This window comes from Meles meles, chromosome 3 (assembly GCF_922984935.1).
Source record: "Meles meles chromosome 3, mMelMel3.1 paternal haplotype, whole genome shotgun sequence".
Classification (NCBI taxonomy): domain Eukaryota; kingdom Metazoa; phylum Chordata; class Mammalia; order Carnivora; family Mustelidae; genus Meles; species Meles meles.
Window position 1 is genome coordinate 117,079,498 of NC_060068.1, and position 23,852 is coordinate 117,103,349.

Consider the following 23,852-nt stretch of genomic DNA (forward strand, 5'->3'; position numbering starts at 1 on the left):
CATTTATGTGTGAGTTTATTTCTGGGCTTTCTATTGTAATACCTTGATCTACATGTTTTTTTATGCCCTTGTGATACTTTTTTGATTACTGGATCTGTAATACATTTTGAAATCAGAAAGCATGATACCTTTATCTTTTGTCTTCTTTCTTAAGATATTTTGACTTTTAGGGGTCTTCTCTGATTCCATAAAAGTTTTTAGGATCTTCTATTCTCTTTTTATGAATGCTATTGGAATTTGGATAGGGATTGCATTCATTCTGTACTTTGCTTTGGGTACTATGCGTATTTTAACTATTGATTATTCAGTCCATGAGCATGAAATATTTTTCTGTTATTTGTATTTTCTTTAATTTATCACATCAATATCTTATAGTTTTGCATGTACAAGTCTTTTAACCCCTTAGTAAAATTTGTTGCTAAGGTATTTCATTCTTTTTGATGCAGTTATAAATGGGACTGTTTTCTTAATTCCTCTTTCTGATAGTTTATTGTTACTGTATCAAGATGCAATAGACTTTTGTGTATTGATTTTGAAACATACAACCTTCTGAATTTGTCAGTTAGTTCTGACAGGTTTTGGTAAAAGTCTTTAGGGTTTTCTATATAGATTATCATGTCATCCCCAAATAGTGACAGTTTTCATTCTTTCTTTTTGATTTGGAAGCAATTTATTTCTTGTCTAACTGCTCTGGCCTGGAATTCTCATACCATCCTGAATAAAATTGGTAAGAATGGGTATCTCATTTCCTATTCTTAGAGGAAAACCTGTCAGCTTTTCACCATTAATATGATGCCAACTATGAATCTGTCATATATGGACTTTATTAGGTTGAGGTACGTTCCCTCTGTACCCATTTTGTTGAGTGTTTTTATCATGCATGTATATTGAACTTTGTAAAGTTCTTTTTCTGCATCTGTTGAGCTGATCATATAATTTTCTTTCATTTTGTTACTGTGGTACATCATATTCATTAGTGAATGGGGAATTATCTTTGCATTTGTGGAATGAATTCCACTTAATCATGGTGTATGATCTTTTTAATGTACTATTAAATTCAGTATGCTTATATTTTGTTTTATTTTTTAAATTTTGAGAGGGATGTGGGAGGAAGAACAGAAGGAGAGGAAGAGAGAATCCTAAGCAGGCTCTGTGCCTAGCATGGAGCCCAGTGTCTCTCAACCCTGACTGAGATGGTGACCTGAGCTAAAATTAAGAGTCAGACACTTAACTGATTTAGCCACCCAGGCACTTCTCTCTTTTTCTCCCTTTTTTTTTTTTTTTTAAGTTTTTGTTTGTTTGTTTGTTTTTACTTTTTATAGTAATCTCTACACCCCACATGGGGCTCAAACTCAGGACCCTGAGATCAAGAATTTATGCTCTTCCAGCTGAGCCAGGTAGGCACATCAGTATCCTTATATTTTGTTGAAGATTTTTGCATCTGTGTTCATCAGGGATGGCCTGAAATTTCATTTTCTTGTGGTATTCTTGTCTGCTTTTATTATCAAGGTAATGCTGGCCTCATAGAAAGGGTTTGGAAGGAGTCCCTCTTCTTCAGGTTTTGGAAAGAGTTTGAGAAGAATTAATATTAATTTTGCTTAAATCTTTGATGGAATTCAACAGTCAAGCCATCTGATGCCCTTTGAATTCTTGGAAACTATTGATCACTGACTCAATCTCCTTACTCTGCTCGTATTTCTTATTACTGATTGATTCTCCAGTAGCTTGCATGTTTTTTGGGGAGCTGTTTCTCCTGTGTTGTTCAGTTTGTTGACCTACAGTTCATAATAGTATCTTAGGATCCTTTGTATTTTCCTGCTACTGGGTTGTAGCATCTCGTCTTTCATTTCTGATTTTATTTGACTCTTTTTTTCTTGATGAATCTATATATAGCTTGTCAACTTTTTCAAAAAATTAGCTCTTAGTTTCATTGAGCTTCTCTATTGTCTTTTTTGTCCTTGTTTAATTAATCTGGCCTTTGTTTAGCCTTGCTTCTACTAGCTTCAGGCTTCATCATTCTTTTTTTTCTAGTTTGATGGAGGCATAAAGTAGAGTTCCTTGTTTGCTTGAGAGCTTTCTTGTTCTGATAGAGGCATTATTGTTACGACCTTACCTCCTAAAACTGTTTCTACTTCATCTCATGAGTTTTGATATGTTGGTGTGTATTTTCATTTGTCTCAAGTTACTTTTTGTTTTTTTCATTTCTTCTTTGACCCATTGGATGTGCAGTACCATGTTGTTTAATCTCTACATATTTGTGAAATATCAAGTTTCCTTATAATTGACCTGAAGTTTTAAACTCTTACAATCAGGGGCACCAGGGTGGTGCAGTTGGTTGGGCATCAGACTTGGTCTGGCTCGGGTTGTGATCTCAGGGTCATGGGGTTGAGCCTTGCTTGGGGTTCTACACTCTGTAGTCTGCTTGGGACTCTCTCCCTTTCCCTCTTCCTCTGCCCCTCCCCACCACGTGCACTCTCTCTTTCTCTCAAACAAAAAAATAAATCTTTTAAAAAGTTTTAAACTGTTAACAATCAGAAAAGCTACTTGTTATGATTTCAGTCTCCTTAAATGTATTAAGACTTTTTTGTTGCCTAATATGATATATCCTGGAGAATGTTTCATGTGCACTTGAGAAAAGTATGTGTTTTACTGCTTTTAGATGGAATGTTTTGTGAATACCTCTTAAGTTCATCTCACCTAATGCTTCATTTAAATCCAGTGTTTCCTTATTGGTCTTCAGTCTGGATAATCTGCCATTGATGAGAGTAAAGTATTGAAGTTCTCTACAGTTTATTACTATTTATTTGTCCCTTTTGGTTTGTTAGTGTTTGCCTATCTATTTAATTACTCCAATTAATTTGGGGTGCATAAATATTTACAAGTGTTTAATTCTCTTATTTGCTCATTACTGTATAATGACCTTGTTTGTCTCTTAATATAGTCTTTATATTGAAGTCTCTTTCCCTGATATAAATATAGCTATCTCTGCTTTCTTTTTTTTTTTTTTTTTAGATTTTATTTATTCATTTGACAGAGATCACAAGTAGGGAGAGAGGCAGGCAGAGAGAGAGAGAGGAGGAAGCAGGCTCCCCGCTGAGCAGAGAGTCCGATGTGGGGCTCAATCCCAGGATCCTGGGAACATGACCTGAGCCGAAGGCAGAGGCTTTAACCCACTGAGCCACCCAGGCGCCCCTCTCTGCTTTCTTTTGCTTTCCATTGGCACAGAATATCTTTATCTATCCCTTCCCTCTCAGTCTGTATGTATCCTTATAGCTGAAGAGAGTCTCTTATAGGCAGTGTATAGTTCTGTCCTTTTCAAAAAATTCACTCAGCCACTCTTTCAACTGGAAAATTTAGTGCATTTATTTATTTTTTACTTGAGAGAGAGAACATAAGCAGGGAGAGGGGCAGAGGGAGAAGAAGGGGTTGTAGACTCTCCACTGAGTGCAGAGCCCGACACGGGCTTGATCCGAGAACCCTGAGATCATGACTGGAGTAGAATCAGACACTCAATCAACTAAGCCACCTAGGTGCCCCTACTTTTTTTATTAAAATATCCTTGTATTTTTAAGTAATTTCTATGCCCACCATGGGGCTTGAACATAAAACCCCAAGATCAAGAGTCCCATGCTCCACTGAGTCTATTAACTTTTAATTATTCATAGGTATAGACTTAATGCCATTTTGTTAATGATTTTCTGCCAGTTTTATAATACCTTTTGTTTTTCTTTTTTTGCCCTCCTTTTGTGATTTGATGATTTTCCACAGTGATGTGCTTAGATTCCTTTCAGTTTATCTGTTGTGTATCTACTAAAGGTTTGGGGGGTTTTTATTTAAGTATAATTAACATAGTGTGAGGTATTAGTTTCAGGTGTACAACATACTGATCTGACAATTCTATAAATTAGTGCTCACCACGATAAGCATTGTCACCATGCATTATTACAATATTGTCTATATTCCTTATGCATTATTTTTACTTTGTGACTTATTTTAGAACAGGAAGTTTGTATCTTTTACAGTCCATGAGCACTAAATATCTTTCTTTTTATTTGTGTCACCTTAAATTAATTTCATCACTGTTTTATGGTTTTCAGAGTATAGGACTTTCACATCCTTGGCTAAATTTACTCCTTGGTATTTTATTTTATTTGATGCAGTTTTTTTTTAATATTTTTATTTATTTATTTGACAGACAGAGATCACAAGCAGGCAGAGAGGCAGGCAGAGAGAGAGACGAGGAAGCAGGCTCCCTGCTGAGCAGAGAGCCCAATGCGGGGCTTGATCCTGGAACCCTGGGATCATGACCTGAGCCCAAGGCAGAGGCTTTAACCCACTGAGCCACCCAGGCGCCCCTTTGGTGCAGTTTTAAATGGAATTGTTTTCTAAAACTCTTTTTCTGTTTCTCCATTATAGTGTGTAGAAATACAACAGATTTCTGTGTATTGAGTATCCTGCAACTTCACTGAATTCATTTGTCAATTATATTTTTTGCTTGCTGTGGTCTTCAGAGTTTTCTATATGTAACACTATGATATCCACAAATAGGGACGGTTTTACTTCTCCCTTAACAGGAGAAGTCTGATTGTTGTGGCTAGGACTTCCAGTACTATATTGAATAAAAATGAGAGCAGACATCCTTGTCTTTTTCTTGATTTTAGGGGGGAAAAGAAGTCTGTTTTTCATCATCAAGTATGATGTTAGCTATGGGTTTGTCACATATGGCTTTTATTATGTTGAGGTATCTTCCCTCTTAACTCACTTTGTTGAAAGTTTTTATTGTGAATGGATGTCTTGTCAAATGCTTTTTCTCCATCTATTAAGAGGATCATAAGATTTTTTTCCTTTCTCTTGTTAATGCGATGTATCACATTGATTTGATTTGTGGATACCGACTCACCCTTGAATGCCTGGGATATATCCCACTTAATTGTGGTGAGTAATAGTTACATCTGTTATATCTTCTCAGGGGATTGATCCATTTATCATTATATTATGCCAGTTGTCTCTTATTATTACAGTCTTTCTTTAAAGTCTATTTTCTCTGATACAAGTAGAGCTTCCCTGCTTTGTTTTATTTATCATTTGGATGAAATACCTTTTCTCATCCCTTTATCTATGTCTGTGTCTCTTTAAGGCTATAAGGAGTCTGTTAATTGTAGGCAACATATAATTGGATCTTGATAGTTTTTTCCCCATACTCTAAGCCATTGTTTTAGAAGATTTAATCCATGTACATTTAAAGCAATTATTGATACTTATTGATAACTATTGATGAAGTAATTATTTGATATTTGATAAGTAATTGTGTCAGTTATTTTCTGGGTGTTTTAGAGATCCATTGTCCATTGTTTCATATTCTCTCTTGTTTTGTGTTTTGGTGTTTTTTGGTATCGGTATGCTTTGAACTGTTTATAATGTTTTGCATAATTACTATAGAGTTTTCTTTTAAGTTACCATGAAGTTTATATAAAATATTTGAAAATTGTATTTTAAACTAAAAATGAACTTGAGCAGCATTCTTAAACTTTACACTTTTTCTACCTCTGTTTTAAGTTACTGATGTTACAGTATGCATATTTTAAAATATTTTATATCTAGTAATAGAATAGTGCAGATATGGTTGTTTTTACTATGTTTTAAAACTTTTAAAGTAGAAGTGTAAGTGTATTATGTACCAACATTCCATATTACAGAATCTGTCACTATATATTTGCCAGTGCCAATGAGTTTTACGCTATCTTATGTTTCTATGATGTTAATTGTCTTCTTTGTGTTTCCACTCAAAGAACTCCCATTAGCATTTGTTCTAAGGCAGGTGTAGGTGAACTCCTTCAGCTTTTGTTGACTCAGGATAAGTCTTCATTTCTCCATTTTTGAGGAAGAGCTTTCCAGGGTATAGAATTCTTGGGTCAGATTTTTCTTTAAATATTTTGAATATGTCATCCCATTGTTTCCTGCCTGGAACATTTCTTTTGAGAGATGGATAGTCTTTGGGATGGGGGGGGGTCCCTTGCATGTAACTTTCCTCTTTTCTCTTGCTAGCTTCAAAATTATTTGTCTCTAACTTTTCACAATTTAATGATAATAAGTCTCTATGCAGCCCTATTCGGGCTCAACCTACTTTGGGTCCTTTGGCTTTTATGTATCTGGATTATTTTTTCTCTCCCCAGGTTTTGAGACGTTTTCAGCCATTTTTTGTTTTAACATACTTTGTCGCTTACTCTTTCTCTTCTCCTTGTAGAATCCCCATGATGGTGGGTAGTGTTTCTTTTGATGGTGTCCCATTAATAGTAGGAGATATATATTTAAAAAACTTTCCCTGATTGTAGAACTTCTAATGTTCTTTCTTTCAGTCACAGATTATTTCTTCTGCATGGTCAGATCTGCTTTTGAAGCTCTTTTTTGAATTCAATTCATTCGTCATATTGTTCAGCTCTAGGAATTGTTTGGATTTTTGTTGTTGATGGTTTCCTTCTTAGTGGAACTTCTCATTTTGTGCATGCATTATTTTTCAAATTTCGTTAAGTTATCTGTGTGTTCTTGTAGTTCACTAAACGTGTTTTAAAATTTTTTTCAATTTTTATAAATTTATTATGTTATGTTAGTCGCCATACAGTACATCATTAGTCTTTGATGTAATGTTACAGGATTGTTTGCGTATAACACTCAGTGCTCCATGCAATCCGTGCCCTCCTTAACACCCATCACCAGGCTCATCCATCCCTCCACACCCCCTCCCCTCTAAAACCCTCAGTTTGATTCCTGGAATCCATAGTCTTTCATGGTTCGTCTCTCACTCCAATTTTCCCCCTTTTCCAAACATTTTTAAAAGGATTATTCTGGAAAACAAGATTGGTCAGGAGGGAGGCTAATTCAGAATTTTTATCTGGTAATTGATAGATCTCCATTTCTTTAAAGTCGCTTATTGGAGCTTCAGGTTTTCTGTGGTGCTGTTATCTTATTTTTAATGATCCTGGTTCCTTATGCTGGTATTTACACATTCAAATAAGTGATTCCTTTTCCATACTTCATAGGTTTGAGTAGGCTTAGACACTTCTCACCAGGAAGCTCAATATGACTTTCTGGAAATATTTGCTAAGAACATCCTTGTGGTAGTGGGACTTGCTATCTGGGTCTTCCTGGGTGGAGGCACCTGCCCAACCTCTGAAGCTAGGGTAGGGAGGTGGGCTGTGGCTGTCTCAGAATAGTTGGATTAAATTGCTGGTCTGATTCCTTGCCCAAGTCAAGTGGTAGGATGGGCTCTGCAAGTTGTCTGGTCTCTCTGGTCGGCGTACTAGACAGTTGGGACTAGGTACTATACTCAGCAACTGGTGGGACTGTGAGTAGCTTCCATGCCCTGGCATGATAGCAGGCCAGGGCTCAGGACATGCATGGTACATTGATTGGGGACCTGAATCAGGCAACAGTGTACACCGAATTTCCTGACCAAACAAGGCCAATGGTTTTTTTTCTATAAATGGGGGCTAGCTTCCCATGTGCTCTGGCTGACTTCTCTGAGAAGGCAGGCTGAGGTCTTATTCAGCAATGAGTGAGGCTACAAATTGGTTTCCCTGTCCTGGCACAGGGGGAAGACCAGCTCCAAGGCTGGTAAAGCCTTGTCTTTTCTCAAGCCAACCCATTTCTCCAGTTCTCCTAGCTCATTTCTCCAAGCTCAACCCATTTCTCTTAGCTCAGCAGGGTTACCAGCCTTGCTCTGCAGACTATCAGCTCTGCCTTTTGGGTTCTCCACTCCAGAATTGATGGGCTGCATAGCTTTCCAGTTGTTTGAGTCTGGCTTTCTGGTTTGGTGGTGTTGGGAGTTTTACTTAATGGTGAGTAGGGTATGAATTAGCTCCTCTGATGGGGCAAATCAGGGGAACCCTCCACTACCTGGCACTGGCGTCATTCTGTGGATGGTCAGCTCTGCCTGCTGTACTGTCTGCACAAGCAGTGGCAGGCTCTGCAGCTTCCAGGGGTTCCTGCGGGCCTTTCTGGTTGCACTTGGCAGAGGGCTGGGCTCTGGCTCAGCTCCCCTGCCTGGGTTGGGGGGATGACCAGGATCCAGGGCTGGGGAGGCTACTGATTAGAGGACCCAAAGGGGGCAGACTGGCCCTGTGGTGAGTTGCCTGGTCAGACTGAGCCACATGCTTGGTTCCACAGGTGAGCAAACTGGTGATCGGGACCACTGCTTGGGTGCTGTGGGGAGGAAATCTATTGGCAAAGATGGCCAAGTCCTGTAGTCTCGCCCACAATTTCTGGGAGTCGAGACTAGAGTGGGGACTCCCAAGAAGCAACCCATAATGCTGGGGTCACTGGATATCTATCCTGGGATTTCCTTTCCCTGTGAGTATCCAGAGGCTCGGCAGGGGTCTCTCTGTGCCATGCTCTGCCTGCCGGCCTCGGGGAGGGCAACATAAGCAAGCAGCTGGCTGGGCCTCTCCTTCTTACACAGCGTCTCTCAGTCTCCATGGTGCAGGGCTGCTTCAGCATCATCCCCGTTCTAGGATTCTCTCAGTGGTATCTTGTCCAGGAAGAGTTGCTAGTTGCTCTTCTTGTGAGGGAGGGAGAGTGAGGTCAGGAACGAAGGAAAGACCTATGCTATCTGGGTGATATCTGTCTCTAAAATAGCTTAAGACATGAAGAATGAAGCAGGAATGGTCTCACAGTAGTGGTTCTCAAGTGTGGCCCCTGGAGCAGGAGGACTCAGAACATTAAAATATGTTTTACGAGGTATGTGGTATTGTTAAGACTAGTTAGAACATTTCTGGCTCTAATCCTAAAAATGGTAAAATGTAAACATAGTTTCTTAAATTTGGGAGCTTCTTAAATTTCTTAAATTTGGGAGCACAATATTCAATGACCACAAATATATTCTTAGACCAGCGGCAAAGCCCAAAGCAGTACTTAAAACTAAAATGAAAAATATGGAGTAAAAAGAGTGTTCCTTAAACATAACACTGTAAAACTGAGTATACCAGGGCAAAGTCTCAAGCTATTGTTTCAAGTAAGTTGAATTCAACAAATATTTACAGGACTAGCTATGTACCACTAAGTTCGTGAAGCAAATATGCAGGATGTTTTATAAGAGAAGGATTTGGGAAGTGACAGCCTCTGCTTCAGTCCTTTGTCTATAATGGATTCACTGGGATGATACTGAGTTAGTAGCTGATTCTGTTTCGTTCCGCACCTAAAAAGAAAGTTTCTACTCCAGTACCAAACCAGTACTATGCACTTGGCACTTATCAGTTCCTTTTTCTTACTGCTTTAAATCCTTAATATGTATTCATGTTAAGGACAATTTCAAAAATTTCCTTTATGTGTAAGTTTTTAAATCTTTATATTGGTCTTGCTAATTTTGTTTCTCTTGCCTAAACTGTTTTTTCTCCTCCAGTTGATTCTAAAACAACGTATAAATTTAACAAGGCCTATCCTGGATTCTGAATTGGTGTTTTTCTAGTATACTAAAAACAGTATTGTTTTCCTTTGGCAAACAAACAGAACACCCAAATGAATATTTCATGGTCTCTTGTGAAGTACCCCTTGCCTAACAAATCAAAACAGAAATCTCTGCCCTGAGATCACAGGCTCAGAATAGCAAATATAATAACAAACCTTTTTCTTTTCTTTTTTTTTTAAGGTGATAGTTGTGGAGGTTAAGGGCAAATTAAACTCCCCAGTGAAGACATCTCCTCAGGAGCACAGGCTATATATAACCTCTTACCCATCACCTCCAACTCCAAAGTATCGTCTGCCCTAAATATTGAGTTCTCTGAGCATGAAGTTAGCAATTCAGGTATATTTGAATCATTACCACTGCACTTGAAAGATATGCTTTTAAGTTGCTATTCTGTAGGAACTCTTGGCAACCAGTAACCTGTTGGGACTATTAAAGTAATGTAGGCCCTTCTAACAGAATATTAGTATGACTCAGCATTTAAAAAATCACTTTACAACTTCAGGAACTAAATTGAGGTATCATTTATTTGTAACATATTTACATTCTTACAAAATTGTTCTTACCCAATACATCATCCTGCATAGTATCTTAAGAATGAACATCAAATGCTGGGAGTAAAAATCCAACTTTCTTAATTTATGCATTACCCAATATCTTTTGGATCACAAAATACCATCAATTTGGATTCAGAGAACATCTGTTGAGAATTTTTTGTAGTCAAGGAACAATGTAAATTCAACAACATAAAGTAATTAAGTTGACCCTGAGTGTATCGTTAATTTGCATAATTTTTGAATACATGCATATCATACTTTCCTTAACCTTACCAGTATACCACCACTTGGTTTAAATTCAATCATCTCGATTTTTCTACCTCATTAATCCTTAAGATAAAAAGGAACAAAGAACGGAGAAGTAATTAAGAGACAAGGAGGAGAAAACTGGACCTGCCAGAAGTTTTCCAACAATGGCATAGCCCTATTAACCAAAAGGTCTTGGAGTCTCGGAGTTCCCTTCTGTCACCCAAGGCTGTTGTTACATTACTCTTGCTGCATTTTTCCTGTTGTCTTTCACACTGCTTAATTAAAACAAAACAGTGTACCAGCTGAGGAAGTTGCCTAAATGATTCCTGGAGTACTTCAGAAGAACAAATACTGAAGGCCCGACCACAAGAACAGTGGTGAAGAACTGTGTGAGAGACTGGTTTTCCTGAGAAGCTTGAGGGACAAAAAAGCAAAGAGCCCAGAGTCTGACTCTCCCTCAGAAATGCTAGTGTCGGCAGGAGATGAGCCTGAAGGGCAAAGAACCAGGGGCAGCTGGGTGCTGGTGAGGGGAAATGTGGCCTCCGACTGAGGGCTCGCTCATCACAGGCCAACACTCACGACAGGCCTGCCCGGCTCAAGTCGCTGTGGCATGTACGAGGTAAGGTGTTACTTTTCTTGCCCCTCATATGAAAAAATAAGCATGAGGTGGGGAAAACAGCGTGTGGAGTCAGTCATGCTTGGATGACTTTCAACGGTAACTGTTGGCCAAAAAAAGCATCAGAGGCAAAAACCGGATGGTGCGTTTATCTCTTCCATGGGCCCTTCCCTAATCCTCCTCGCCCACTCAAACTGTTAAAAAGGGCCAAAGGCTCAGCAGATGACCAGGGATAGGAAAATTACCTGGCTTCACACAAGCCACCACATAACCGAAGAATTTGAGGACTGTAGAAAAATTGTACTCTAAGGGGATGTCCATGCTTGTGATTCTATGAAAACAGCCCTCAAAGACCTAACCTATTTGAGACTTGGTACAATAAAGAGAAAACATTTTTTTAGGACCTCAAGATTCCCTGTAACGGGAGGGAAAGTGGCCTATTTGCACTCACATATTCCAAGGACAGGCATCCTTCATCCCTGTGATTTGTCACCTGGCCAATGCCATGATAAATACTGTTAGAGAAGTGTAGCTTTTTTAAAGTAAAGGATAAAAAAGCAAATGGTACAGAAAGGCTTCTCTTTTTTATTAGTCAGTTGGAGAAAACCTAAGTGTTGCACAAATAGCAATGAAAGGGGAGAAAATCACTCTAGCCCTATCATGCTGCAGCAACTGGTTACATGTCTTTTCTCTCCTTTTAATGACAGACAAGTCTGAATTTCACCAAGCAATCATACGATGCTTGGAAATGAACAGAGAGTTGTAAAAATAATGCTTCTTGTCCTCAGGTAAAAAAAGCAAAAATCGAGTAAGTACTCAAAGTAATACAAAGCAATGTTACCTGTAGTAACAGTGCAGGATAAGAGCTTCAACACCCTTTATAAGATTTTGCTAATTAATTTACAGCTAAAGAACTGTATAGACGAGTAAGTAAAAATTAAATTACATTTGTGTAAGAAACTGTCTTCAAAACATTATAGGAACTTGCATACGTAGAATCCAAAGTATAAGACAAACTATTTAAACTCTGATTTATATAAATCCAAAAATGCTAAAATATATTATTTGGGGCTAGGGGCAGGGAGAAGCTTTAGTCACTAAATACAAACATGATGAACTACATAAACCAGGTTGAATATTAAACAGTTTCACTGAAAGCTTCCATAAAGAGTAAAGGCAGAATGGCACCAAGTTAGAAAAGCAGTGTTTAAGGCAAACTAAATATTAAGTAACCTTAATTAAAAGAGGAGGCATACAACCCCATAAATAACAAAGTAATTCCTCTGAAAAATTTCTATATGACACTTGAGAATATATGAGTGGAAGCAGAAATAATGGCTGTTGTTTACTTGAAAATATTGAATAGTACTATATAAAAATAACAGAAATGCTTCTGATTTAAAATACACTCAAATCATGGGCCACTTAGTTGTCATATAGCAAAGAAAAATAAAACAGTACTGCAATGTCTCAGAGTCTAAATATGTGAAATGCCAAAACTTACTTTGAAATTAACCTTTTTTTTTTAAAGGATGTGTGTATGTTCATGATGACAAAAAAAATTCCATTATTTTGGCACATGTAAAAAGTATGAGTAGAAACATGCGCCATCTCCCTGCAAGTAGGTGTCTGAGGGTCAGCTGTTGAGCACGCGGATCAGTGTCAGACCCGAGATCACCCGCACACACAGAAAGCATCAAGGACTAAGAAGAGAGAAATCATCAAATAAACAGTGACATGTTCTTCAATCTTCAACAAAATAATCAAGTACGTATCATTAAGTTAAAGGTCGTAGCACGTGAATTTGCACCGTACAGATTTGGTATATCAAATTGTCCTATAAAAATAATTATTTTCTAAGAACTGTGGTACGTGAAATTACACAATCACAGCAAGGATCTGTTTCTTTGCAGCTACTGGAATGACACCGTGCCTTTCTAGGAAAGATCAAGTGTAGCCCAGAGGCACATTCGGAAGACCCCGACATCTGCTGGAGCTCCCCACATAAGGATGGGACCAAGTCTTTACCGCCACGCTCCAAGCGAAGAGGTTGCTGCGCCCTGGGTGAGTCTCCTGTTACACGGTCCTGGGGGGCAGGCGCTGTTTGTACATTCCAGCAATGGCTTTGGCTGCACTGTAGATCATCTGCCGGCGCGACATGCCGGTGAATGTCAAGTGCCAGTCAGTCCGCGTCACGTTCACTAAGCTCTTTTCCAGGACTTCACCCACTGTCACCAGAAGGCCTGACCACCTCAGACTGTAGTCCTGGGGAGTGAGACTTTGAGCCTGTGGAAAAATGAAGCTGGGTATGATTTATATTGCATTGAAAAAAAAATGACTGGGCCTAGTTCTAAGTGACATTCCAAAGTCTCTTAGTACAGAAGACGACAAACCCCGAGAAACACAGCTATGCTGGCAGCTCTGTGAGGTGACAAGGCTAAGGCTACAAAGACTCAGAACACTACTGCACACACCTCCTCTGTTCAGTGTCCACTCAGTCTTAATCTCATGACGCCATCTAACAGCATTCAGTGTCCAAGACCTGAGGTTCCAGTAGGAGTCCGCGCTGCTTCAGGTTGAGAGGAAGAGGAATGCTGAGCACACACACCTCCACCCCTAACCCTTCCTGTCCTTTTCCACAGTCCCTCCCTCATCAGTGTGCTCTTCTCTGAGCCTTCCCTTCATCTGAAATGTTCACTGACATCTCGGCCTATATGTTGTCTAATTCATTAGGCATCTGAGGTTCTAATATTTGATCACCAGGTCTGATTTTTGTGTTGATTTTCCAGCACATATATATCCAAATTAGCTAACAGTTAATACTATGGTAGTTATTTCTAACAAACACATTTCAATTCTATTGAAATCCTTTTTTCTCCTTTAACATGCTCATGTTTGAACTGAGTAAACTGATGAGCTATTGCTTGAACCATTAGGCCATTTCTGGGATAAACCAATCTTGGCCAGGCTGTTCTGTTTGTGATACTGTGATTTACAATTAAAAATACATATACACCTGATCCCTGAACAATGTAGAGGTTAGGGAGAGTGACCACCTGGTATAGCTGAAAACCCACAATATAACTTTTGACTCCCCCAAAACCTAATTACTAACAGCCTACTGTTAACCAGAAGCCTTAGTGTAAGTCAATTAACATCCCCTTTGTAATATTGTATGTATTCATATTTTTTTTTTTAAAGATTTTATTTATTTGACAGATAGAGATCACAAGTAGGCAGAGAGGCAGGCAGAGAGAGAGGAGGAAGCAGGTTCCCTGCTGAGCAGAGAGCCCGATGCGGGGCTCGATCCCAGGACCCTGAGATCATGACCTGAGCCGAAGGCAGAGGCTTAACCCACTGAGCCACCCAGGCGCCCCTGTATTCATATTCTTGAAGTCCACTAAGCTACAGAAAAAAATGTTAAGAAAAGCAAAAAGAGAAACTACCAAGAACTTTGAAGAGTCTGCTTATAAATGGACCTGTGCAGGGGCGCCTGGGTGGCTCAGTGGGTTAAGCCGCTGCCTTCGGCTCAGGTCATGATCTCAGGGTCCTGGGATCGAGTCCCGCATCGGGCTCTCTGCTCAGCGGGGAGCCTGCTTCCCTCTCTCTCTCTCTCTGCCTGCCTCTCTGCCTTGTTGTGATTTCTCTCTGTCAAATAAATAAATAAAATCTTTAAAAAAATAAATAAATAAATAAATAAATGGACCTGTGCAGTTCAAACCCGTTACTCAATGGTCAGTTATAGCTTGTCTTCCCACCTCCTCCCAGCTCCAGGACAGGGAGAGAGGCTGCAAGATGATTAAATAACCAATGGTGAATGATTGACTATCCAATGAAGCCTCCATAAAAACCCCAACTCAACGCTGGAGTTGGGAGAGCTTCTGGGTTGGTGCCCATGTGGAGATTCCAGGACAGCAGCAGGCTAGGAGAGCACACAGAAACTCTGCCCTTTCTCGCCCTCTGCATCTCTTCCATCTGCCTGTTCCCGGGTTCTATCTTTTCGTAATAAATAAGCAACTGAGTGAGTAGAGAGGGTTCCTGAGAAGGAGGGGATTGTTAGAACCGATCTGTAGAACCAGACAAGACACCTGGACTTGTCACTGGCCTCTGCGATGGGGAGGGGCCAGTCTTGTAGGACAGAGTCCTTATTCTGTGGAATTGGATACTATCTCCAGGTGTAGAGTCAGAATTGAGTTGAAATGTCTGACATCATCTGGAATCCTAAAATTCCTTGGTGGTGTGGGAAAACCCCTCCCACACACAGGAATTGGGTCTGAAACCTCAATAGTTGGTGTCAGGAGAGGTACTTGGCTAGAACAGTCCTGGTTCCTTGAAATGTGTAGCTTACGAAGAGCAGGGAGGAAAGGATGAGGGCTGAAGAACCTCTGGCTGCTGGGTGGCCACGTAGTCAGTGCTGGAATGGAGCAGCATCTGGGCTGCAGTCTGTCACTAAAGGTAAGGTTACCATGGAAATTAGAGATGGATCGATCTCCTGGAAAGCTGATTTACTGAATACATAGAGAAATGCAAACTAGTAAGAAAAAGGCAAAAGAGTCCACCACTTGGTGGTGGTTCTTTACCATAGCTAACATCAAAGTAAAAAGACAATGCTGAGTCTGGCCTTGATGCTGGATGGATATACTTAGGGACACAATTTGATGGAATTACAGTCAAATCTGTAAGGAAACTGTTAGGTGTGAAGAGGCCTGATGTGAAGTGGCCTTCTGATACCTGACTATATTGTGAGGATGGACACTGCAGTCTCACTGGGGAAAGCTTCCCAGACCTAGCATGCTGAAACTGAAGCAGTGGAGATATGCTCTTCATGCGTGATTAGCTGGACATGCTCTCTGAGAACCAGGAAGACTGTCTGGGCCCACACGGTGTGCAACAGGAGCTGGTATGCTAGCAGGGGCTCATTCTCTGTGCCACTGCCCAACGTGGAGCTTAGACTGAGGCTTATGGCAAAAATTCAAGTGTGCCTGGTGACCCCTACTGGGACTCGGGAGTAGGATATTTCCACTTGGGGGGCATTTACTAGCAGACATTATTAAAGCTACTCCTTTCACTGAAGGACATAAAATGATTCTGAAATGTGAAATCTCCATAATATCTAGGATGGTGTTTGAGAAACGCCCTCGTGGGGATGGCAGTGCCCAGGCAAGTTCTGTAGCATGGCGGTGGTTTATGTACAGGGTCATGATGCCTAGGGAGACCGTCATGAACAAGGCTAAATAGTTAAAGACTCAACTAACTCTTGAGAGAGTTTTAAATGACATTTAACAATGTCCGTAAGACCAAATGTGTTGAAAATTTTGTGAAATGGATGTTAGGAAAAGGACAACAAAATGCCCTTTTCCATGGAGTACTAAGCCTTCCACATAAACCTCTATTTACATTCTGGTTTGTTCAAGAAAGGATGAAAGATAGGGAACCAGTTATTGTACATGATGCTTCCGTTCTAAATACTACATGGACAAGTAAACTCAGTTAAATTCTTAACAAACCAAAAACCATGTGCCCTTCATGTAAGGTTTCTTTTCTTTTTAAGATTCTATTTATTTATTTGTCAGAGAAATAGCCCAAGTATGCAGAGTAGCAGGCAGAGGGAGGACCAGGCTCTCCAGGGAGCCCAATGTCTGAACCAAAGGGAGATGCTTAACCAACTGAGCCACCCAGGCGCCCCACAAGTAAGGTTTCTAAACTGGTTTCCACTTATTACAAAAGATGAGCGAAGACAAAAGATACAGAAGTAATGGGGGACCAAAATGATAGATAATGAAAGGTAAACAGACCACCAGCAGAACAGGTAAATCATTTTTTCTGCTAACAGTAGTGAAGAGGATAATAAAAACAAGAGGAAAATAGTGATTAAGCCTGTGATGTATTACCTTTTCAAAGACAGCTGGAAAAGAAAGGAGGAAGGTACTCAAATGACATGAAAGAAACTAGAAACTGAAAAACAGAAAAGGCTAAAAGTGCAAAGCTGCCACAAAATCAAGAATATATAGCCTATTTCACACAAACCTGTATTCTTAAAACGGTATTTCAAGTTTCTATGGAGTAGGATGAAAAAGAAGAAAACGAACCTGCTGTACAAATTCCAAAGGCACAGGTGTGGCCTGTGTAAACGTTTCCAGGTGAATGCCATGGACGGGGTCTTCCACTATCAAACAGCCAATGTCAAACCACCTGCAACAGAACAGATGAGTTGTTCATGTGCCAAATAAAGGTTACAGTGACCAGACAGAACAAACCCACAATGGTTAGTATCATTCCCATAAACCACTGGAGTTCAAAAACGAAATGTTTATCAGTTTTCAAGAGAATAATCCATAAAAACTATATATAAAATGACCTGTTGGCTTAATTCCAACAGGAACAAGGAAAACAACTGAAAAAAAAAAAAAAAAAGGCCACCTGAAACTTATCCAGGTAAAGTTTTTCTTGCTGAGACTCAGGGAGAAGGATGGGAAGAGGAAGATTCAAAAAAGCAACAGATAGTTACTCATCTGAATATGCAAATACTTGATCACAAGTAACTTTTTTAAAAATGTCACTTGCTAAAATACAGGAAATTTTATTTTACCATCTCTATGGTTACTATGTAGCCCACTTGCAAAGTTACTAGCAAATTAAATAAGCTCATTCAGAGGAAGTAACAAATCTTATTCTTGATAATCTGTCTTTGAAAACACTTCATGAAATCAAGAAAACTTTCTTCCATTTAAAGTTACTCATAAATTATAAAAATACATTTTATAATTGCCTTAAGTCATCTGTAACAGCACCAGCATTTTAGATAACCAGAATTATGCAACCACCAGATGCCATGAAATGAGTTTGGATAACAAGAGGATATACAGAGTAAAAAAAGTTCAGTCTATTTTTAAAAATATGTAGATCTAATGGAATGTGATAAAACACGAAATGAATTAGGTAACTTCTATTAACATATTCAAAGAAACAGCGAGTAAAAATGGAATAAGTTTTGCTGCAGATAAAATAACAGGTAGTATCTGGAGTATTCATATCCTAAAACTTGGTTTCAAACAAACAACATCAAATAAGGATATGAATTTTATTTGGAATACTAATCAGTCAGTAACTTGTGTATAACAGAGATAGAGAACAATCGTGGTGATTAAGCTGGCAGGCAAGGACTTCCTGAAAAGCAGACTCAGGGAAGGTAAAAGCCTCTGGCCCCCAACCCAGCCTGGGACCCCATCATGCTGCTGAATACAGATTAGAACTCTAAGGTCCTCTTTGCTATCTGAAATACAATGGTGCTCCCAAGTCAAGAGGGATATCCCACTCAGTACCTAGAACTGCAACCACAGTCATGCCCATGATAACCTCTTCCATCTCTTTCACTAGTACTGCTGGTGGGGGAAATGCTGGGCTCTCCACTCCTCCTTACTGTCCTTTAACTCCCCCGGCACACCCACCTCACATGATTCACCGACAGTTCCTAAGGCTCTGTCTCTGTCCCTTCCTACCCTTCTCCAGGCAGCTGCTGAAAGAACTCGAACTAGAAGGATCTCATAGGGGTCACTCTGACTAAAAAAGGGCTTAAGAAGGGGTGCCTGGGTGGCTCAGTGGGTTAAGCCGCTGCCTTCGGCTCAGGTCATGATCTCAAGGTCCTGGGATCGAGTCCCACATCGGGCTCTCTGCTCGGCAGGGAGCCTGCTTCCCTCTCTCTCTGCCTGCCTCTCTGCCTACCTGTGATCTCTCTCTCTCGCTGTCAAATAAATAAATAAAAAAAAAAAAAAAAAAAAAAAAGGGCTTAAGAAGAACTGTAGTTCCCAGATACTTGGGATTTCATTTACCAGCAAAAATCTCAAAATGATGTGGGAACTGCCACTCTGTTTTACAAAAGATCTCTACCACCACTGGTCAATTCTCAGAAAAAAAGGACATTTTAACACACTTAACACACAACCCAAGATTTTTCAACTTTGTGGGTTAACCTCCGAATAAGGATAGTCCATACTTACACAGGCTTTTGTCCAGGTCAGGGACACATCATGGTAGTTTTTCTCATGTACCATGGACTGATGTGAAATTCAGAGGCAGGCAGGTCTGGCCTAGCTCTATTCTTTGTTAGGGATAACCACATTTGGGATCTCTTTTGGCTGTCTGGTTCTTTCTCGATCAGTAAGCATGTTTTTGACTTTATCTTCTCTGCACTTACTTCCCACAGGACCATGGGAGATAGAAGTAGCCAAAGCACCAACGATCAAGTGGTAGGGATCCTGGCTTTGCTCTCCATTCACATGTCCTCCCTCTCTGCTCCTCCATACCTTCTCACACCACCTTTCCATCCTCTCCTCTTTAATCCCACACTAGAAACCAGTGATTGCCTAATATTACAAGTTTACCCTTGAATAATGCAGAGGTTAATGTTGCTGTGACCCCCTGGAACAGTAAAAAATTTAACTTTTGACTCTCTAAAAGCTTCTAATAGCCTACTGTTAACCGGAATTCTTACTGGTAATAGTCTATTAATATATATTTTGTATTATATACACCATATTCTTATAATAAAGTGAGCTAGAGAAAAGTTAAGAAAATCACAGCAAGAAAAAAATATATTTTTAGTACTGTATCAAAAAAACCCCCCACATATAAGTGGATTTGTACAGTTCAAATCCATGCTTTTCAATAATCACCTGTTTCTACTATCCCTAATCTTCCTAATAGGCTACTGTACTTGTCAAAAGGCATTTGGTAGGAAAAATACCACATACTACATCTATGTAGGATGGGACAGCTGATGGCAGACTAATGTTCCCAAAGAAAAGCCAGAAGAGGTACACAAGTCCTGCATCTACAGGTGTCACAGAGCTGTAGAAGGCAGGAGGACCACATGGAATAATGCTGGCGATGGGGGATAAACTTTCAGAGTGAGGTGAAGACCTTCAGCTGGACCCGAATGCCACCTAGGCTAAAGTCACCAAGTAGACTAGAAGTGAAGGAAACCCACCACTAACATCTCTGCAAAGGCAGAGAAATGGTTAGACTTTTCTCTGGGATTGGAAGTGTTCAGGAGCAAAGTTATTTATGTGCCCCTTCCACTGTGACCATGCAGACAGAAGCAGAGTTGGTGCATTCTAGCCAGCCGGTGGCCTCAGTGATCCCCGTCCCCCTGGTGCGAACACATCAGCTCAAGCCATCTCCCGCGACAGCCCCAGCATGGGACACAGTGGTACACCTACACCTCAAGGCTCCCAAAACACATCAACTGCACAGGGAACATCCCTACAGAAGGCCACCCTTTCAATACTGGGAGAACTAAGTGTTTGACCTAATTCACAAAGTCAAAACGGGAGACAGGAATATGCTTAAATGAAACAGAAATTCAGTCTATTGGATGAAGAGTGCATAAATTCAGCAAATATAAAAAAGAGCCAATCAGACTGAAATACAGTAAGTGAAATCACAAATACACTAGAGAGAATCAGCAGCAAAGGAGAAGATGTGGCAGAACAGACCAGTGATCCAGAAGACAAGGTATCATAATGCAACCAAGCGGAAGAGCAAAAAGAAAAAAAATGAAAGGCTAACTGGTCTCTGGGACAATAACCGTACTATATACATACTTGCATTATAGGGGTCCCAGAAAAGCGAAAAAGGAGCTGAAAACTTCCCTAACCTGGTGAAGGTAGCAGATACAGGTCCAAGAATCACAAACCAAAGTAAGATGAACCCAAGGAGGTCCACACCAAGAAACATAAATAGAATATCAAAAATTAAAGAGATGATCTTAAAGCCACCAAGAGGTAAGCAGCTAGTTACATATAAGGGGAACTCCATTGTTGGGTCTCCCAATAATGGGTCCGTGATTAAAGGAGCAAGACTGATACAAAGTGAAGGTCAAGCAAAGCTTTATTTCAAGCCAAGCATCGAGAATCAAACCAACCGGCCGGGGCCATGCCTCTTACAGAGAAGGTGACCCCTCCCTGCCTCACAGACTAACTTATAGAGCAAAGGCCAGGTGGTTGGGCCTGGCCACACATATCTCATAGGTGGAGAATGAGACTGTAACACACAGAAAGCTGCACAGTCATGCTAGGTCACACATAAGTGACCAATTGAATTACAATTTGTAGACATTTGAACTAGCCTATCACCTTGGTGACAACTGGCGCCCAAAGCTGGGCCCACACTCCTTGGTAGCTAGGGAGACAGTACGTGCGCTTTACTGACTGGATGTCTCCACCTGACCAGACTCATCCCTACATTCCGGCTGTTATCTCTATCTGACCTGACTCACCCCTGTATTTGGGCTGTTACCTAGGACTGGTTTCCCTGGACTTGCTTTTAAATAAGTTCCCCTGGGTGGGGGGAGGGCAGGATCAATTTAAGTTTTACTGCATAAACAACAAAATGGCTGTTCAACCGAGGTGGGGCTGCTCTGGCTAAATAGGCCCTTATACCATAAACCTACCAGATTTCTTAACACAAGCTTTGTAGAACAGAAGGGAGTGGTGTGATCTGTTCTAAGTAGAGAGAGAAAATAACCTACAACCAGGAATACTCTACCTGTAGAAGAGTAAGTAACTGATCACCACTCAACCAACCTTTTAAGAAATGTTAAAAAGACTTTTCTATGAAAAGGCCATGCCTAGAGGTGAAAACTAAAAAAGGGACAAATTTCACAGGTAAAAGCAAACACACAGTAAAGGAAGTAGATAAATCACTTACCCTGCTATTGGGAACTTTAAAAGGCAAAAGTAGTTAAATCAATTATATCTACGTTAAGAGATTTACAAAATAAAAATATGTAAAATTTGGCTTCATATACATAAAAGGTAGAGGGATGAGTAAAGTGCTTTCTGAATGTGTCTAAACTTAAAATGAATCATCAACTTCAGACTGTGTAACTTAACACTACAGAAAGCCATCAGTCACAAAGAGAAGGGAACATGGCAGAACTACATAAACTACAAAACGATGAAATGGTAATGAGGTCCATAATGCTCCAATCAAAAGACATAGGGTGACTGGATAAAAATACAAGACCCATCTACATGTGGCCTAAAAGAGAGTCACTTTATACCTAGAGACAGAGACTTTTAAGTGAAAGAATGGAAAAGACATTTCATGCAAATGGAAGTTAAAAAAAAAAACCAACCAACCAAAACAAAAACTGGGAAGCATGACATGTATCAGACCAAACAGACTTTGAAACAAAGACTGTAATAAAAGACGAAGAATGGCATTGCATAATAATAGTAATAATGGGATCAACTGAATAAGAGTAGAACAATATCAATTATCTAAGTACCCAACATTGGGACATCTAAATATCTAAAACAAGTATTAGCAGATCTCAAGGGAGAAAGTGACATAGTAAAACGAGGACAGTAAAACAATAACTGCAAAGGACTTCACCCTCAAACCCCCACTTACACATCAATGATGCAGAGATCATCCACACAAAAAATCAATAACACACAGCTTTCAACCAGATGGATTTAACGCATCTGTATACAACACTGCTTCCCAAACCAAATGAAGACACATTCTTTTCAACAGCAAATGGATTGTTTCCAGGATAAATTGTATGTTAGGCTGAAAGCAAGTCTCAGTAAATGTCAGAGAATAAAATCCTATCAAGCACCTTTTCCTACTACAAGGCTATCAAACTAAAAATCAATTACAAGGAAAAAAATTTAAGAAACTGGGAAAAACACAAACACATGGACACCAAACAATATGCTCCTTACTAAACCAAAAAGTCAACATAGAAAGCAAAGAGGAACTCAAAAAATCCTGGGAAACAGCTGAAAATGGACATCCAACAACTGAAAGCCTTTGGGACAAAGCAAAAGCAGTTCTAAAGGCCTACCTCAACTAAAAAGTTCAACCTTACAACCTAAAAGGAAAAGAACAAAGCTCCAAGATCACAGAAGGAAAAAAATAATAATGATTAGAGTGGAAATAGAAACCGCTCCCCCAAAAGAATCAAGAGCTACTTCTTTGAAACCATAAATAAACAGTTAGCCAGACTAATCAAGAAATAAGAGTCAAATAAGTCAGAAATGAAAGAAAAGCAACAAATGACATAAGAATTTTAAAAATTTTGAGATATTTGTGAATACTATGAAAATACTGGCGCCACCAAAACAGACAACAGAATGTAGAAATGTATACATTCAAAAAACATACAAAACTGAATCAGGAAGAAACAGAAAATGTGAACACATTAATTTCTAGTAATAAAACGAAGTAATCAAAAAGCCCCCAACAAAATCCAGGACCAGGCAGCTTCACAAGAGAATTCTGAGTTATTTATACTTACCCTCGTCAAACTATCCAAAATAAATAAATAAATAACAGAATAGGAAGGAAAACTTCCAAATTCATTCCACAAGACCAGCATTACCCTGATAGCAAAATCAGACAAAAACTACAAAAAAGAAAGTTATAGGCCAACATCCTTGCTGAACATAGGTGCAAAAATCCTCAAAACATTAGCAAACCAAATTCAATAGTACATTAAAATAATCGTAACAATTGAGTGGGACTTCTTTCAGGGATGCAAGAATGGTTCAACATCTGCAAATCAATGTGATGTATCATATTCACAAAACCAGGGATAAAAGCCATATGATGATTTCAATAAATGCAGAAAGCCCATTTGATAAAATTCAACATCCATTCATGCTAAGAATTCCCAATAAAGTGGGTTTAGAGGGAACATACCTCAATATACCCACAGATAACATCATAATGGTGACAAACTGAAATTTTCCTCTAAGACTAAGATGTCCACTCTGACCACTTTTATTCAACATAGCACTAAAAGTTCTAGCCACAGAAATCAGACAAGAAAAAATAAATAAAAGGCATCCAAACTGGATAAGGAAGAAGTCAAACTGTCAATAGTGAAAGAGCATATGACACGATGTATAGGAAAACTTAAAGATGCCACAAAACTCAAAGAATAAGCTCAATGAAGTTGCAA

The 23,852-nt window shown here is 39.5% G+C and overlaps 1 protein-coding gene across 1 annotated transcript in view; it reads right to left on the bottom strand.

Moving 5' to 3' along the window:
- Positions 1 to 9,964: 9,964 nt before the first annotated feature.
- Positions 9,965 to 23,852, bottom strand: part of PRRC1 (proline rich coiled-coil 1) — a 39,524-nt gene continuing 25,636 nt past the window's right edge. Inside the window, exons 8-9 of the mRNA XM_046000007.1 lie at positions 16,969 to 17,071; positions 9,965 to 13,165 (exon numbers count right to left, since the gene is read on the bottom strand). Coding sequence (XP_045855963.1) covers positions 12,956 to 13,165; positions 16,969 to 17,071 — 313 coding nt within the window. The 3' untranslated portion in view covers positions 9,965 to 12,955. The remainder of the gene's footprint in view (positions 13,166 to 16,968; positions 17,072 to 23,852) is intronic.